Source organism: Physcomitrium patens, chromosome 6 (genome assembly GCF_059467195.1).
Source record: "Physcomitrium patens ecotype Gransden chromosome 6, ASM5946719v1, whole genome shotgun sequence".
Taxonomy (NCBI): Eukaryota; Viridiplantae; Streptophyta; class Bryopsida; order Funariales; family Funariaceae; genus Physcomitrium; species Physcomitrium patens.
The window spans coordinates 5568936-5586323 of NC_143415.1; the positions used below are offsets into that span (position 1 = coordinate 5568936).

General features: G+C 29.6%; 1 protein-coding gene across 1 annotated transcript; it reads left to right on the forward strand.

Moving 5' to 3' along the window:
- Nucleotides 1–12321: 12321 nt before the first annotated feature.
- Nucleotides 12322–14216, forward strand: LOC112283955 (chlorophyll a-b binding protein 5, chloroplastic). Its single transcript, XM_024523377.3, has 2 exons — nucleotides 12322–12577; nucleotides 13085–14216. The coding sequence occupies exons 1-2, from the start codon at nucleotides 12392–12394 to the stop codon at nucleotides 13829–13831; spliced, it is 933 nt and encodes a 310-aa protein (XP_024379145.1). The 5' UTR covers nucleotides 12322–12391; the 3' UTR covers nucleotides 13832–14216.
- Nucleotides 14217–17388: the final 3172 nt, after the last annotated feature.

The window sequence follows — 17388 nt, forward strand, 5'->3', positions numbered from 1 at the left end:
TCCAATGTTTGAATGACTGTCATACTCCTATCACCAATCGACGATTTGTGAGACTATTAGCCGTCACATGGATCTACAACCGTCCTAAGAAGATGGCGATGGAACGAAAACTGTGGGTGACTTTTGGAAGCCAAAGAGGTTCCTTTCTCGTTTCTTCATGGTTCACGGTTTAAGTATAGGATATATAAATATGAAAGAAAAAAATTAAAAAATAAAATGCAATTCTCATTCATACAAAACAGTTTGTATGAATAAGTAAAATATAATGCTTTTTATGTAAGGGAAAAATGAGCTTTATCTATTTTTCTGTTGCCTATTTAACACTTTGGATTAGAGCAGATTAAGCTTGAAGAGTAGATAGTAAACAGATAAAAAAATGAACCTTGTCTATTTCTCTTGCCTTTGATGCAGTCTATATAGAAAAGAGTAGAAGAAATTACAAAAGTTATTAGTACTTCTTTTAATTTATTAAAAAAAGGAAAGTATTAAAAAAATACAAAATAAAAAATAAAATACACACAGTTTGATCTAGAAAGAAAATAAAAATAAAAAATGCACAAAAACAAAACAATTGTTTGTGTTTGGCTCAACATGTTTCCATATGGAGCAACTTCCTACTTAGTTACTGATTCAATATAGAATAACACTCATATTTCTATCTACATTTAAAGTGGAGATTATATAATTATATGATGACTTCCATTAGTTTGTGTAAAAGCATCTTTTTTATCTAACATTTTGAATTGGGCTAAATTATTATCAAAGATTTCTTTGATAATATACAGTCATGTCCAAAGATCATCAAACTTCATTGGAAATTCTATTTTTTTTAGTATCTTAGACCATCATCTACATTTTTAGATTAAGAGTACATTTCTTCATTTATTTTTATCAAATATCTTCTTTCTTCTTCTTTAAGTAGTTTTTATATGTAAGGCTACAAATCTTGGAGTTTTACTTGGTTTTTCTAAATATTCTAATTGTTCTTTTAAGGATTGAAAAGTATCAATCTTTTGTCAATGACAATGTAGAAGGATAGAACTTCAAACTCTATAGGTAGAATGGCTTTTATTTTATATACCAAAGAAAAAAGTCTGGTCCTTGTAGAAGCTTTGTAAGTAATTTAATAAGCCTAAAGGGCAAATGTAAGTTTGAGATTTTAATCAAACTTAGAATCCATCATAGTTTTTTTCAATATGTAAATCAAAATTTGGTTGACTATTTATTCTAAGCTCATTTATTTGAGAATTATAGAGAATAATTTTTCTATGATTGATGGTAAATAAGGTAGTTATTTATTTAATAATTTTATTTTAAAAATAAATAATATTATCACTAATAAAAAATTTAAATAATAAAAATAAATTATAATACTCTTGTGCAAAAATATAGCAATTTACTTAGCATTTATTATCTTGACAATTTTTTCTTTTGCCCACTTGATTAAATATTTTGTAGCTATAATAATGTATTGCATTCTATATAAATATATATGATAAATGGATCCAACATAATCTATACACAACTTTTTAAATATAATAACTTCAACTCTTATTATTCTTTTGATATTCTTGGATTTTTTTGTAATATTATTCTTTCTTTGAGATCATTTTTGATAGTTGATACTATTAGAATCAATTTACTAAAAGAAATGCTAGCTCTAATTCCACAAAGATCTTACTATAAGTTATAAGATTTTTTAAGGTTGAAGGTTCTATTAAGTGTTGGCTATTTTGAAAAGGTACTAAAAGTCCAAAGGTCTTCTTTGCCCACAAATTCATAATCTTTTTTATTAAATTCATATAATTTTTTATATTTTTGTTCTAATTTTAAGATTTTTTAAATTTTTAAATTTTATTTCATAATTTAGATAATTTATTTTTAATAATCTTAATATTAGCTTATTAGATAATTAAATATTATAAAATAATTTATTAAATATTAGTTAGTTATTTTAAATAACAAGTATTTTCTTCATGTTTATGTTTAAACTTGACTTTAAGATATTGTCCAAAATGATAGACTATGATAGATTGATTTATATCTTTAGGATTGATAACAATTGTATTAATTTCTAAGAAGACAATATTACTAAGTCAAAAGTAAGTGGTTATTTCATTGGCATTGTGTTGTGGTAACAACATACCAATTGGAGTTAATATATGTTATTAATTAATTGATTTGTCAAAGAATAAACATATCTTATTTTTATATTTAAAAAAAAACAAAACAAAAAAAAAAAAAATAATAGATCTAATTGATTGATTGTTTTGACTCAAGATTATTACATATAAAAAATAAAGACTATGTAATCAAACTAAAGCAATTGTTAGATCACCTATTATTGTTAGGTGATCTATTTACAAAATAAGTATAATCCAAATGGTTTATTGTCATTAATTGAAACAACCACATCTATAAAATAAATAAATAAATAAATAAATAAATAACTATAAGCATAAAATGAATATTAATATTAATCCAATAGGCTTTTAGTAATTATTTGGAAAGCCTATGTAGAGTTAAGAAGAAGGAATTAAAGTCAATTGTGATATCTAATAGCTAGGTTGCTATTTTATAGCATCAACTAGTTAAAGTTTGGTAAAAATTAATTATTAAATAAAGGCTATTTATTGCTAAAAGACATATTTTATTAATTATGATTAATACCAATTGGAATAAACAATAGGTTCTAAATTAGATATAATTTTTAAAACTTATTATTTATAATTTAAATTATGGATATTTTTAGTTTTTAAATTTTATAGCTAATTTCTTTGTATTTAAATTTTATAAGATTTGGCTAAAACTTATTAATAAGAAAAAAACTAATCAAACAACACTCATATTTTTAATCACAATTAATTAAGATAAATATCCATTATCTAAAGAGTTCTTTTTTTTCTCTAGCTATAATAAGCTGGATCTAGAAGGTGGTAAATTTGATGTAGAAGGTGCATTTGGTTGAACCATTGTATATCTAACATCTTAAGAAGGTAATAGTTATTAGTTTTGGTTTTGATTTTAGTTATATGTTAAATATCTTTGCATTGATTCTTCATTGCTATGAACTACCATTAGAAGGTAATGATTTTGACTATTACTTGAGTGGTCATAATATATATTAAATAGATTATTTGTAATAATAAGATCTATAAATCTAATTCTTTGTAATAGTATTTCATGAAGTTTGCTTTAAAATGCATCAAGCACCTAGTTATAGAAGATAAAATAGAATTTGCAACAACAAGGCCTTAACAACTCTAATAGAATTCTAAACAAGCCCTAATTAAACTTTAAAAATTTTAATCAATCTTTAATCAAATCCAAAAGAGGTCTTGAAGAAATCACAAAAGAAATATTAAAAAATCATAAATTAATCTTAAAAAAATACATATAATAAAAAAAATCCTAATAAAATAATAAAACAAAAATCCTTATGAAATATCAAAAAAATATTAAAGAAATATTAAAAATAAAAAAATCCTAAAAAAATCCTAATAAAATTCTAATCAAATCCTAAATCTTAAACCAAATCCTAATGAAGATCTAATCAAATTCTAAAAACCCTAATAAATCTTAAATTAATCCTAATCAAATCTTAAATCCTAAATCAAACCTTAATAGATTCTAAATAAATTCTAATGAAATTTTAATAAAATCTTAATAAAATCTTAAAACCTAATTAAATCCTAATTAAATCCTAATCAAACTATAAATTTTAGGTAAACTCTAATTAAATTCTAAAAAAATCCTAAATAATTCTAATCAATTCCTATAGTTATTTTAAAATCTCAATAAATATTAATTAAATCATTGATTTCAACTAAAATTTTATTTATATTTCAATCTACAAACAAATAATAAATAGACAAAAAATTTTAAAAATCAAACTCATTAATTGGGAGAAAAAGCTCCTAAAACTTTTGAATATCAACTACCTTTCTATTCTAATCTGAATATTGATCTTTCAATAGCAATTTCTCCTCACTACAATATTCAATTTTTTTAGAAATTAACTGATTTATAGATAACTAAATTTAAAAAAATATTCATTACATTTTGCTTAAATTGAATTGGAGGATTTTTTAGGATTATAGAAACTCTCATTGATTCTAAATTTTAAATATCTAAGACCTTAATCCAATAAAACTCTCATATCCTTCAATTTAACCATTTGATTGATTTTAAATTTTTTGAAAACATTAAAGACAAGCACAATGACAAACTCACAAAATTTCATCAGTAAATTTGATATTTTACTTACACAATCTTCAAATTTGTTAACTTCTTTTTATTTCTTAAAATCCAAAACTACTAAGTATTGATTATCTCATTTTTAAATACATTATTTCTTTGTCTTATATTTCTTTTAAATTCCTCTAATCTATTAATATTGAAGGTTCAACTTAGATCTTGATCATGGAAGGCTTGTATAACTTAAAGCATTTATTTATTAATTGGTAATTAAAAGATAAAAAGCTAAGAGTAGCCTAAAGCTAGATATTTATGGAATTTAATGTGTTGATGTTTTAAAAGTGTAAAAGCATGTATTTATTCTTCTATCCTTTGAAGCATATAATAAATTTTTTTATTAATGACCTTTATATCTAAATCACATTGAATAATTTTTTAAAATCTATAGGTTTTTTTTTTTTTTTTTTTAGTATGTCTCAAATCATAGAAGGGATGACAAAACCTTGAATAATGTAGTAATTTAGGATATCTTTATTTTAAAAATTATAAATGTATTGGATGCATACTATATAAAAGTACCTTACATAAGAAAAAACATATGTTGAGGTACTAAAACATAGTGTCTAATATTCCTAAGAATTAAAAGAGTTTTTTGTCGGCCAATTATAAATCTAACTTGATAAAAAATGGTCACTAGAAATTTTTTCTATGTAATAAATGATTCCTCTACATGAAATCTGTATCTTACATATGTAGAATCCGTTAAAATTATTAAAAACTACATTCAGTAATATTCATTATTGGTCATTAAATTAGAGATCTACTTAAGGTTTTGAAAGATGGCTTTTATCATGTTCTATTTTAAGAAAAGTTTGCAACATATTGTCACAATTTTTTTTTATAAGTTGGTTTTTTAAAATTTTATTTTATTATTGTACTTTAATTTTTAAAATGTACCTAAATTAAAAAAGACAATCTATAATAAAATAAGCTATTTTAAATTAAATTATATATAAAATACAATTTAATGTGTAATTTTTAAATTAATCATATAAGACAAAAGACTTATTGAGTGGTATAAAATTTTAAAAATTAGGCTTTCAATAATTTTTATTTTTATTTTTTAAATAACATAATTTTTTATTCTTATTTTATTATAAAGCAAGTAGTTTTAATCATATATTAAGATGAGATCTTGTGTTGATATCAAGATGGAAGTATCATTCAATAATTTAAATCTTTCTTATAACTGAAACCAAGTAGAGATCTTGTATTGGTCTTAAAATGGCAAAATCACCCATTAATTGGATTTTTTTTTGTAATAAGAGATTAAAAAAATTTATAATTAATTTAAATTTATGATATGTGATTATTACAAAATATATATATTAAGTAAAAAAAACTTACCAAGTAATTTTTTTAACATTTCTTCATTCCACAAGTGATGTAGAGTCAAGAATTTCTTTGTACATATAATTAAATATTTTTGATTATTGTAAGAGTGGGTCTGATCAATACATCTTAATTGATGTAATTATAAAAAAATATGATTTTAAATTATTTAGATACAAAAATATTAATTTAAGAAATTCTATTTAAATGTTTAAGTATTCAATAGAATTTTGAAGGATTTATAAATTACAAAAGTCTTATTAGAAGAAATATCATAAAAATGATACTTTAGTAAGTCTTAAAAGAAATTAACTTAGTTTTTTTAATATTTTCTATTAATGATAAAAAGTGATATTTAATTATTAAAATCAATATTTATATTAGTCTTATATCTACATATATAATTCATTAAAAACCTATAAAAATTATTTAGTAGGTAGAAGAAGCATCAAAAAGGTTTTTAAATTTTATTTAGAATTTATTTAAAATAATTTAGAAATTTTTAATATAAATTTTTAGAACTTTAGTAATAATGATTTTTACCATCTTGAGAGGCTATTATAAAGAATTTAAGTAAGATTTTAAGGCATGTTAAATTACCAAGGCAAACTGAGTATTTTTGAACTCCATGGTATAGTCAAAAATACAAAATATAAATTTTTTATTAGTAGTGTAGGAATCAACTTATAAAATGTTTTTATACATCAAAGAACTAACTATAAGCAGATTCATTTCAAGAGTATTAATAGTAGATACTATACTTAATAGTTTATAAAATATATTTTTTAAAAAATACACATAATGGCATCAAAAAAAATTATATAACATGATTATTTTCTTATCTTGGTAAAGAATATTATTGGTAGTTTAAAAGATTTATCAACCATCTTCATGTAGAATATATATCAAGTTTTTTTTATTAAGATTACTTCATAGGTATTAGACTTTATTAATTTAGGAAGCAATTTGATAGCTTATTGTAGAATTTATTATCTAGAAGAAGAAATAATACAACAAATGTTGATACTATATGTTGTAAAAAATATTATCTTTCTTAAGAAGCTTCAAGAAATTTTCCTATATATATATATATATATATATATAGACTTTTATAAATATATCACGTAGCTACTGAAATTTATTCTATAAGAAAAAATTGTATCTTTAAGATTTTATTATAATTTATGTCTTTGATAATTTCAAATGTAATCAAAGATGTAAAATTATCCAATTAATTAAATAATGATATTAAGCTTCATTACTTACATATATCAAATATAATCAAAGATGTGAAATTGTCTTATATGTTTTGCAATAATGTTAAGCTTGAATACAACCTTACATCAAGTCTAATCAAAGATGTGAAATTGCCTCATTTATTTAAAAATGATTTTAAGCTTGAGCACTAACTTATATCAAATAAAGTTGAAGAAGTAAGATTGCTTAATTCTTTTGGCAAATATATCAAGCATAAATACTTGCTTATATCAACTAAAATCGAAGATGTGAAATTTTCCAATTCATTTGAAAATTATGATAACCTTGAGCACCTACTTATATAAAGTGTAATTAAAGATGTAAGATTGCTCAAATAGTTTGATTATAATACTAAGCTTAAACACTTGCTTATACCAATGAAGTCAAAGATGTGAAGTTGTCTAATTTATTTAGCAATTATTTCAAGTTTAAGTACTTATTGATATCAAATGTAGTGAAAGATATAAGCTTGTTTAATTTATTTTTAATTTTTAAAAAATATAATAAATACTAATATTAATATCATTTAATGAATAAAGACTTTTTTTTATTAATATTGGTGATATTTTTAAAAATAATATTATGTGATATGGTATTTAGGTGCCAAATCTTGTCAAATGTATACAATTCAATTTGGTTAGTAGTTTTTCATGTATTGATAGTTTTTTAATTAATTGACTTTATTCATATCAATTAGGATTTGAGTACTTAAGTGGAAAAAAAAAAAAAAAAAAAAAAAAAAAAACCCTTGACTTGACATACTTTTGAAGTCAAATCTTGTGAGTGATTTTGAAAGTGAAAGAATCTATTGTAAGGATTTGCTTGGCTATGGTATTTTAGCTATTTTAGTAAAGCTTTAGGATTTTTCTTATTTTCTTACTTGCACTCTTGGATTCTTTTTTTATGATATAAGAGATAACTTGACTTAGTTTGATATAGATTTCTAATCTTTTACTTGACAAGAATGTCTCCTTTTCTTCAATTTGTGGTATACCAAATTAGAATGGAGTAGATTCAAAACAATTAATAAATAAATAAATAAATAAAATCTTTTCTATACTATTTTTTTGGATATTTCTATGATGTTTTTGTTTTGTTATTATATCCGAGACTAGAGTACAATTGAGGTATTAGGTACTAGAATATGCAGCTTGAAATACAATCCTCTATCGGTATTGTCTGTGGTCTTTGGTCTTTGGTAGAGAGCTCTTGGCTACAAATACATTGCAATATGGAAGCAAGATATAGTACTGGCAATACTGGAGCTGCGAGGTGGCTATAGAGTATAGGATTGGAGCATGGGATTGTGGTGCTAGGCAATCATAGATCACGGTTAAGAAGTGTAAAATAGTAAGGCAAGACTGAGCTATAAGGGTGTAATATGGAGACAATACGGTTGCGGATTATTATATATAGTGAGAGATTATATCACCAAATGGAGGCGAAACGTCACCAGGAGAGCAAGTTGTAGTAGGCAAAATAGATAGCAAATCACAGAGCTTAATTGTAAGAAATTATAGCATGTTATCATGTAGTAATATGACTATATAATAAAAAAAATAAAAATATGGATGTTATTATAGAAGAGCCTAGCAAAATGATGTAGTAAAAAAATAAAAATAAATGATAGAAAAGTAGTAAAAGATTTAATTTCAATGCTATCTTTTTATAGAAGGAACTTATATTTATTTTATACAGATATAATAAATCAAAATAAATTTAGTCTTGAAGATTTTGGAGGTTATAAAAGAAAATCTATTCACATCCAATTAGAAGATGATCATCTAATCTTCCAATAATCTTACAAGCTTAGTATCTTAAAAAAAAGCTATTGTCTAAGCTCATTGTCAAGAGTTATTGGCTACATGCTTGATTGAACTTTTCAATGGTGAATATGCTTGTACTATAGTCATGCCTTCAAAAAAAGATATTTTTGGCAATTGGACAAAGAAGCAAATGTGTTGAGACTATTGTCTATTTAAACAATATTTAATGCCAATACCATAAAATTATTTGATGCAATAGGATTCTTTTGAGTATTTAGTATTTTGGATTTAAGATTGGATTATCACCAATTACTAAAGACAATATTTTAGGAAGTTGATGAAGATAATAAAAATCAACTCTATCACTAGAAGTTCCTTTCATTTATTCCTAAAAATGCACCAATTGAATTTCAATGGATGATGGACCAAGTTTTATCTAAATTGTTATTTCCTAGATGCTAGATTGATGATGTTATCATTTTTACTAGCACCCCATAAGATCATGTGAGGCATTTATAAGTAGTGCTTGAGTAATTATAATAATAGAAATTATGTTTGCATCATGGAAAGTATAAATTCTTCCTTGCATGATTATCATATTTGAGTCACATGATTATCTTAGGAGGTCTTGGCATACAACAAGCAAAGGTAGATGCCTTATACAAAATCCTGATATTAAAAGATGTTTCATAACTTTAGACTTACTTAAAGTTGGCAAACTACTACCAAAGATTTATTAAAAAAATTAGCATCATTGCCAAGCCTTCAACAATTCTCATAGGTAAAGATCATCTATGGACTTAGGTTTGTGAGTAACAACATGCATTCGACAAATTGAAGCAAAAGCTGACTTCTAAATATTTTTGGTTCATAAACTTCTCCAAAAGAACCTTTGTTTATACATATTATATTTTAAAGGATTTTCATATTTTACGATAGTTTCAAATCATCAAAATCTATAAGTTCTATATAAATTATGTCTTTTATAATTTCAATTTATTATTAGAGATAAGACTTAATTAATATAGAATATTTATTCTTATTCATTATTGTTGCAAGTGATTATGTGGTCAAACATCCTTAAGACATATTCAATTTTCTTACATAGATATGCACATTAGTTTTTATTCAATATATATTTTTTTAGTAAAACTTATAATTTTCCAACATAGACTTGATATTTTCTTCAAACATTTCTATTATCTTGTATGTTTCATATTGAATTAATATTTTATATATAATTATTATATTACTTTATAATATCAAAAAACACTTGCTTCCAAAAAAAATAATGACATTTGCATTTTCTATAAAATCTTCTTAACTAATTCTAAAATATAAGACATAATGAATTAGTAATAAATACTCAAATTTTACTCTATCAGCAAATAATAAAAATTATACGTTTGATTTATATTTTATTTTTTAAATACTAATTAAACCTTCTTTTATTAATAATGATACTATGAATATATATATATATATATATATAGAACTTATAATTCTAAAACTATGCCTATAAATCTAAATAATTTTTAAATTTATACTTGATTTGTAGATATATTCTAATAATCTTATTCCAACCTATAATCAAAATTTAAATTTTATTTGAGTTAAAATACATGGCATTCATGTTATGATAAGTAAGTAGAAATATAGAGTAAAACAAAGGCTAGATAAAACATATATTCATAACAAGTTTGGAATTTTAAAAGAATTGATAATAAAAAAACTAATATATATATATATTTTAAAAATATATATATATATATATATATATATATATATCCTATTAAATTACAAAAGAACTAATAAAAATATTTTTTATTAGATCTTATATTTAAAAAAATTAAATGATATTAAAAATTAATACAAATTTAATAAGTTATACTTCAAATTATTATATAATCAATGCAATTTAATTACATAATATTTGAAATAATTCATACATTCACTTGAATTCCAAAAGAATGTAGTATATATTTAAGAATTTTGAAAATAACTTAAATAGAATCATTTTATTTCTTCACTCAATACAAATGGTGGTGATATCAATTAAACAAACTTTAAATACTATGGTCTTAAGTCTTTATTGTAATTCTAATGTTAATTAAAATTTTAAAATAAAAGGTTATGGCTAACATTAATTAATACTATCATCTTATATTTATTTTTATTCAGCCACAAGACACTTTCATATAAGTGTTGACATATAAGATAAATATGGAAAATTATTAACAGTAACACTCCAATGTTAACTACACCATGTCATGAATACTTTAAGTCCTTTCAAAGATATATTAAAATTAAAAAAATTAAGATTATATAAGAATGCAAATAAAACACGTTTATTTTTATACAATAAAAATATTTATACACATGCATAGATTTTATGTTTGTATAAATGGTAATTGTTTTATAAAAAATTAAATATTGTGTCATTTTTTTTAAAGAATCATATGATAAATTTTTTAATTTTCTATTTTTAGATTTTTTATAGTATATATTTGTAGGAATAAAATATTAAAGTATAAAATTTTATGAATTTTCTACAATAAAATTATTCTATTTTAGATCATTTCAATAATTAATCTTAATAACTAAAGTTATAGTTATTAATATACTTATCAAAATATATTAATTTATTAAAAAATTGTGAGTGATATCAACACTATTTATTAAATCAAGACAATTATTTCAATAGAATATAAAGAAAACTAATACTCTTTCTCTCTCTTGACATATATATATATATATATATATATATAATGTCACATTTTAGCATAAGACTTAAAAAGTATTTGTACATGACCACTTAGAAAATATTATTAATGGGAAAAAGTTGGAAATTCTTCTAATTCACATCAACATTTCTTTTTAAACACATTAGTCTTGCAAATTCTTGTTCTTCAAACAGTGGAATGAAGCATTGTAGAATCTTATTTTGTTTTATTTTGATGTGTGAATTTGTGTATTTTTTACTCACAATCCTGATTCATATGAAAATTTGATAGTATCCCTCACAGTTTCCAACACTACATAAACCCAGTAGAGAAGCTTCAATAGAAATCATTGAGTGTCATCTGTATACAAACCAAGAAGGAGGAATTCTACATGGGAGACGACCAATGAAGAAACAAACAAAGGACACAAACAAGCCCACTTGTTAACCAACATTTCATTCTCATTTAAATCAACTAAACACTCACAAGAATCAACAAACAAAAACCTTAAAAAAAACAGGTCCACAACTTTCAGAAAATATTTTTGCTAATCACGAACATGAAAACTGGTACAGAAGTTTTTGCTACTCTCTCAAACAAGAAAGGAAACAAAAACTTAAACCCAGTAGAACCACACAAGCCTCAAGGACAAAAGTGAAATGCCGAACGCAAATATCAAACAGCCATGGGAACACAAAGTCACAACACCAACGAAACGGCGCAAAAATGTGACTTTGTCCATGTTGGCGAAAAAACAAAAATTGGGTTTGAAAGGAGAGCAGATTGCAGGCACAGCAATCTACAAAGCGGAGAGGCAGGGTGGCCAATCAGGGCACGGCCTTAGATATGCCACACTATCCTGCAGCAACCGGCACCGTTAACCACTCACCAGTCAGATTTGTGTGGCGCACAGCCCTTTCACACTCCCCGGCCTTGGGCTCCACTATAAAACCCTAATTCGCAGTCGGTAGTCGGAGCTGGAACCCAATCCGTGAATCGTCATCTGCCGAGCTCGGTGAGATTTGTGGGTGTCATCCTCGCATATTGCATTCCGCAATGGCAGCAATTGCGTCCATGGCTCTCCAGGGTGCTGCTGCTCCCACAGCATTGGGAGCTGTCGCCAGCTGCAAGCCCCTCCAGAAGAAGCCTTCTTCTTGCTCATGGATTTGCCGAGCTGTGGATGAGGAGATTGCGGATATGTCCAATGTGGGTTTGGACGATGTGTTCAACCTCATCCAGCAGGTGGGTTCAGCTCGGGTGTTGCTTGCTTTCTTGTTTTGGTTATGTAATTCGGAGTCGCTCTGCGAACGCGGGGGTGCAAATTGTTGAACAATGAGTGTACTAGAAGTCTGTGTAGTGCCCGCTCAGGAAGGCTTTGGTCATGCCTGCACTCAGGTCGGGTTTTCTTCTATGTAGATGCAGCGAACTGTTTTACTGCTAGATAGGGTGTCCTGGATGGAATTGTCTTCAGTCTACTTTCTAGGCGTCATAGATTGCCATGACGCTCCTAAACGACGGCGACGGCCTCTCTTGGACTTAATCGTTCCTGTCCTTGTATCTTCAATGAACCTCTCTGTGAAATCTAGTAGTATTGTTTCACCATCGACCTTTGTTTACGGGTGTTTCAGAGGATTCTGAATGGTCGATTTACATGACGTGATGTTGGAATTGCAATTGAATGTTCTGCATGACGATTTATTAACTTAACCCATAATCTGAGATGTGAGTCAAATTCCTCGAATTTTGCAGGCTTCAAGTGCTGACCCTGAGCCCGAAGACCTAGTTGCTGGATCCACCGCCAAGAAATCTTCGACTACATTGTCAGGAGCCGCTGAATGGTACAAGGTATACGGTAAGTCGGTGGCACCCAGCCAGGACACTCGAACTGCATACTACGGACCCAACCGGCCATTGTGGAAAGGTCCCTTCACATCACCGAAGGACGTCCCCGAATATCTCAAGGGTGAGTACCCGGGAGATTACGGTTGCGACATCTTCAAGCTTGTGAGGCTCCCAGAAAACTACGCGAAGCTTCGATCTCAGGAGCTCATGAATGGTCGCTGGGCGATGCTTGGCATCACCGGTTGCCTTGTGCCGGAGCTGATCAACTCAAACCCCACCCCGGGCTTTGAACCAGTGTGGTTCAAGACCGGAGCTCAGATCTTCTCCGAGGCTGGAATTGACTATCTCGGCGTCCCTGGGTTCATCAATGCGCATAGCTTGGTTGCCGTGATCGTGGTGCAAGCTTTGCTCATGGGTGTAGCTGAATATGCGAGGATCAAACTGTCGCCTGAGGGCAATGATGCTTTTTACCCCGGCGGGAAGGCATTCGATCCTCTTGGGTTCTCAAGTGACCCAGAAAGTTTTGCTGAGCTGAAGGTTAAGGAAATCAAGAACGGGCGACTTGCCATGATGGCCATGGCTGGTCTGTTTGCTCAAGGCGCTGTGACGGGAGTAAGTCCCTTGCAAAACTTACACGATTTTTTGAAGTTGTGAAGTCCTCCTACCCAAGTGGTGCTAGTTTTCAGTCCCAGAAGTGTTGGATCATTGTTGTATCACAATCAACGATACCGAGATTCCAAGTGTGAGGGCCACACTTAGTAAATCTATTCCCAACTTGCTATCAAGCGGGAGAATTCTTGGAATCACGAGTCACAACTAGGTACTACTCATTGATTTTTCGAATACTTGCTCTCTGCAAGTTAGAATGGAGACGAGATACACTGGATCGCTTCTTCTTGAGGCTCTTGCTTGGATACTGGGTTTAGAGGTAGGACTAAGCCATTAGAGTCTTGGAATATAGAGCTATGGCTTGCCTACTTCATTGAAATATTTTACAATGCCGATGTTCGCTGGAAAAAAAGTACCGTTTGTGTCAGGACATTGCTGTGAGTCTATTTTGAATGTGCAATGTTGGGAATATCATGGTCTTTGCAGAAGGAATCATGTGAATTTAGATCTCGATAGGATCACATGTTACTGCATTCTCTCTCAGTTACTATGCAGCAAATTGTAATTTTCAAAATGCTGAGTGTTACTTCAGGAAAGACCTTTTCAGCAAATATTCCATCTTTTTTGTTCTGTCGAGGTGAACCCTTACGCAATTTCTAGATTGAGACTATCGACCTACGACATAAATCTAAGCATGTTCTGGCCAAGCCCACTATGATACGTACATTACATTTCCACCTTTTTCACAGTCGCAGCGTAAATTCTACGACTGATTCGTCCACAATTGACGAACGATTGTTGTTATTAGCAATGTTTTCCATCATTTCCAAAGGAAGGTACACAAGCAACGCACTGGTATCTGACAGTATTGCGGGAGAAAATTTTCGCACTCGCTGTAAGTGATCGTTTACACACCACAATGATAACTATCACCTGCGCTCGCCGTGACCACTCTGTCCTGGATCTCAACGTCTTTAACCTGAATGCACACGAACTTCTCTGGATTACTATTTCGAGCAATGCACTGGATGGTGCAGGAGCTGGCGTATGCTATCGTGTACCAGCAAGTTGCGTTCAATATTTCCAACCAAATTAGTGAGGAATGCGGAGAATCATTCTGACAAACTAATCAGTTCAACCAGAAACATTTCTCAGAGAGTTTGTCGGTTCTCTGCTAATTTGAGCGAGATTCAACGGTTTGGTAGTTGAACACATCAGTAATTCCCTACATGTTTATATGGAACATGACAACGTCGCCAGAGTGGTGAAATGCTTCGGAGATTGTGAGCAACGAGTGGAAAACATCCTGCTTGAGATCTTCTACTATCTGACTGCAGAAAGTATCGAAACTCTTGATCTTCAAACCCTTTTTTTTGATAGCACTTCATTTTATGTACAAAGGACAGTTGAGGAACCTTTAATTGGTCAGTTTCAAATCAGCAGTTGCATTCCTTCTTCTCCACCGGTCAGAAATCTTGAAATCATGTGTTATTGTGCTCGAACATAGATGACCTCAAGCAATCAATTTCGGACCTGGATCGAAGTAGAGAACGTAGGTGTTTTCATCTACTGAGGACACAAAGCAATCGATTCTTTTGTCCTTGCTCCTGATGCGAATTCTGAACTTTACCATGAAGAAAATGAGATAATTCAGGAAACCCTATCGTTTCAACAGTCACCTCTTTTTCATACACGTTGATTTTATTTAATAGATGGATATGTATGTGTGGTTATGTATATATATATATATATATAGATACGTGTGTGTGGGTGTGTGTGTATATACTTGTGTGTAAAGGGAGGTGGGTCAGTAATTATTATTTCGACTTGAACACGACGTAATGTTCTAGATTAGCAACATAAAATCTACCAGTTTATGATGGACAGTCAAGGCGTTTGTGCACAAGAGCTATGCATGTGGACATCGCAAACCTCAATCCGGGTGAAGAGGGTTGATGTGCTGACTGCGAATTTTTTTTTCGTGGGGTCGAATGTGGATAGAGGTGGGACAACTCGACTGTAGGGTACGACGCAGAGCACAGGTGACTTCATTTATGGCAGTGTCGTATGTACTCATGGGGGTTTGTGCGTTGGAATGGAAAGGAAACGATCGGCACATCTCTGACAAGTGCACGATGGAGGACATTAGTGGCGATTTTCTTAGAGAGGCAGGTTTCTATTCTGTTGTAGCATCCTTTGACTCACATCTGATACAGTTCCTCAACAAAATTGTTAGGTGATGCGAAAATGGCCATGAAAGATTGATCCACTTCTCCTTTTGTGGTAAAGTTTGAGATTATCCCCCAAAGTTTATGTGCTGTGCGTAGAGATAATTAAGAGTGCTTTCTGTTCTGCGAGCTTGTGTGGAGATGCAATAGCAGAAAAGGTCATTGGCTACAGAATCGTTCTCCTGGTTTGGAAACGCGAAAAGATTTGTGCCACATTCGGGATAACTGCGCCAGCACAATTTCAAATGCAAAGATCAACGTTGGTGAAAATATGATCACCCACACTCAGCAATTCAACTTGCGTCAGAATTTTGTCCTCAGGGCTCACAACCTGTGTCTGTAATGTCTATAGAATCAAACTACTTGGAATTCTATAGACATTACAGACATTGCCAACACTAACTCCTCCGAATACATTCAGCCTAGAGATAAGAAATTGTCAATCCCACAACCTCCCACTAAATGATGTCACTTGAGTGCCTGGAAGCACCGAGAGAGGGCAACAAAGCTGGGAGAATCAGGTTATTTTTCTTAATGAATTATTCACACCATGGAGATGTTGGTGGTGATTCTGAGGCACACCAGTCTCGGCCAGCATCTCACCACTCAGGCAGCGCCGCAGAAATGTAGCAATAAAACCGGGACGTTGTCCAAAGGAGCGCAACTTTCAATGACTTACAGTGACCACGACCTCCAAAAAGAATGAGAGATACTGTTGGCATTTATTTAGAATGCGAGCCTTGGCTAAATTTTTTAACTATCAAGCTGACCCTCCATGGCAACAGTGAGAAGCCCATCATAGTAGCGACAGCGCGCAAAAAGAACGGCCGCAGAAGCTCGGTGGGAGTATGACTCTTTGACGTCTCTCATCAAATCCGAAATGCTCACAATCTCCAACACACAATCGGTGTATTCAAAGCGCTCGACAGATTTTCTCACGCACGGAGAAGATTTCTTCACCCAATTCTGTTTTTTACTTTTTTCGTAATTTATTGTTTTATTTTATAATTGTCTCATTCTCGATCGGGGTGGGTGCCCCAGTGTACCCACTGCCAGCAGACTGATTGGCTCGATAGGGAGATTCCAGTACACGATGTTAATGGTTTCTCTGAATTCGCGCTCATCCAGGCTCCAAGCAATCTCTCCATTGAGCCCTCGGACGTGACAGTGATGGCATCTCGCCCATGGTCGGCAACCGACACTGTCATGCAAAGATTGCACCGGCGTATTCTATTCGCTTATTCGTTTTTATATTATATGCATGGCAAACATGTGATTGTCACGTATTCGCGCTAGTGGTGCCGAACCCACATAACGACGAACTATCGACACAGTGATCTCTCTCTCTCTCTCTCGCTCTCCCTTCTATCTTCT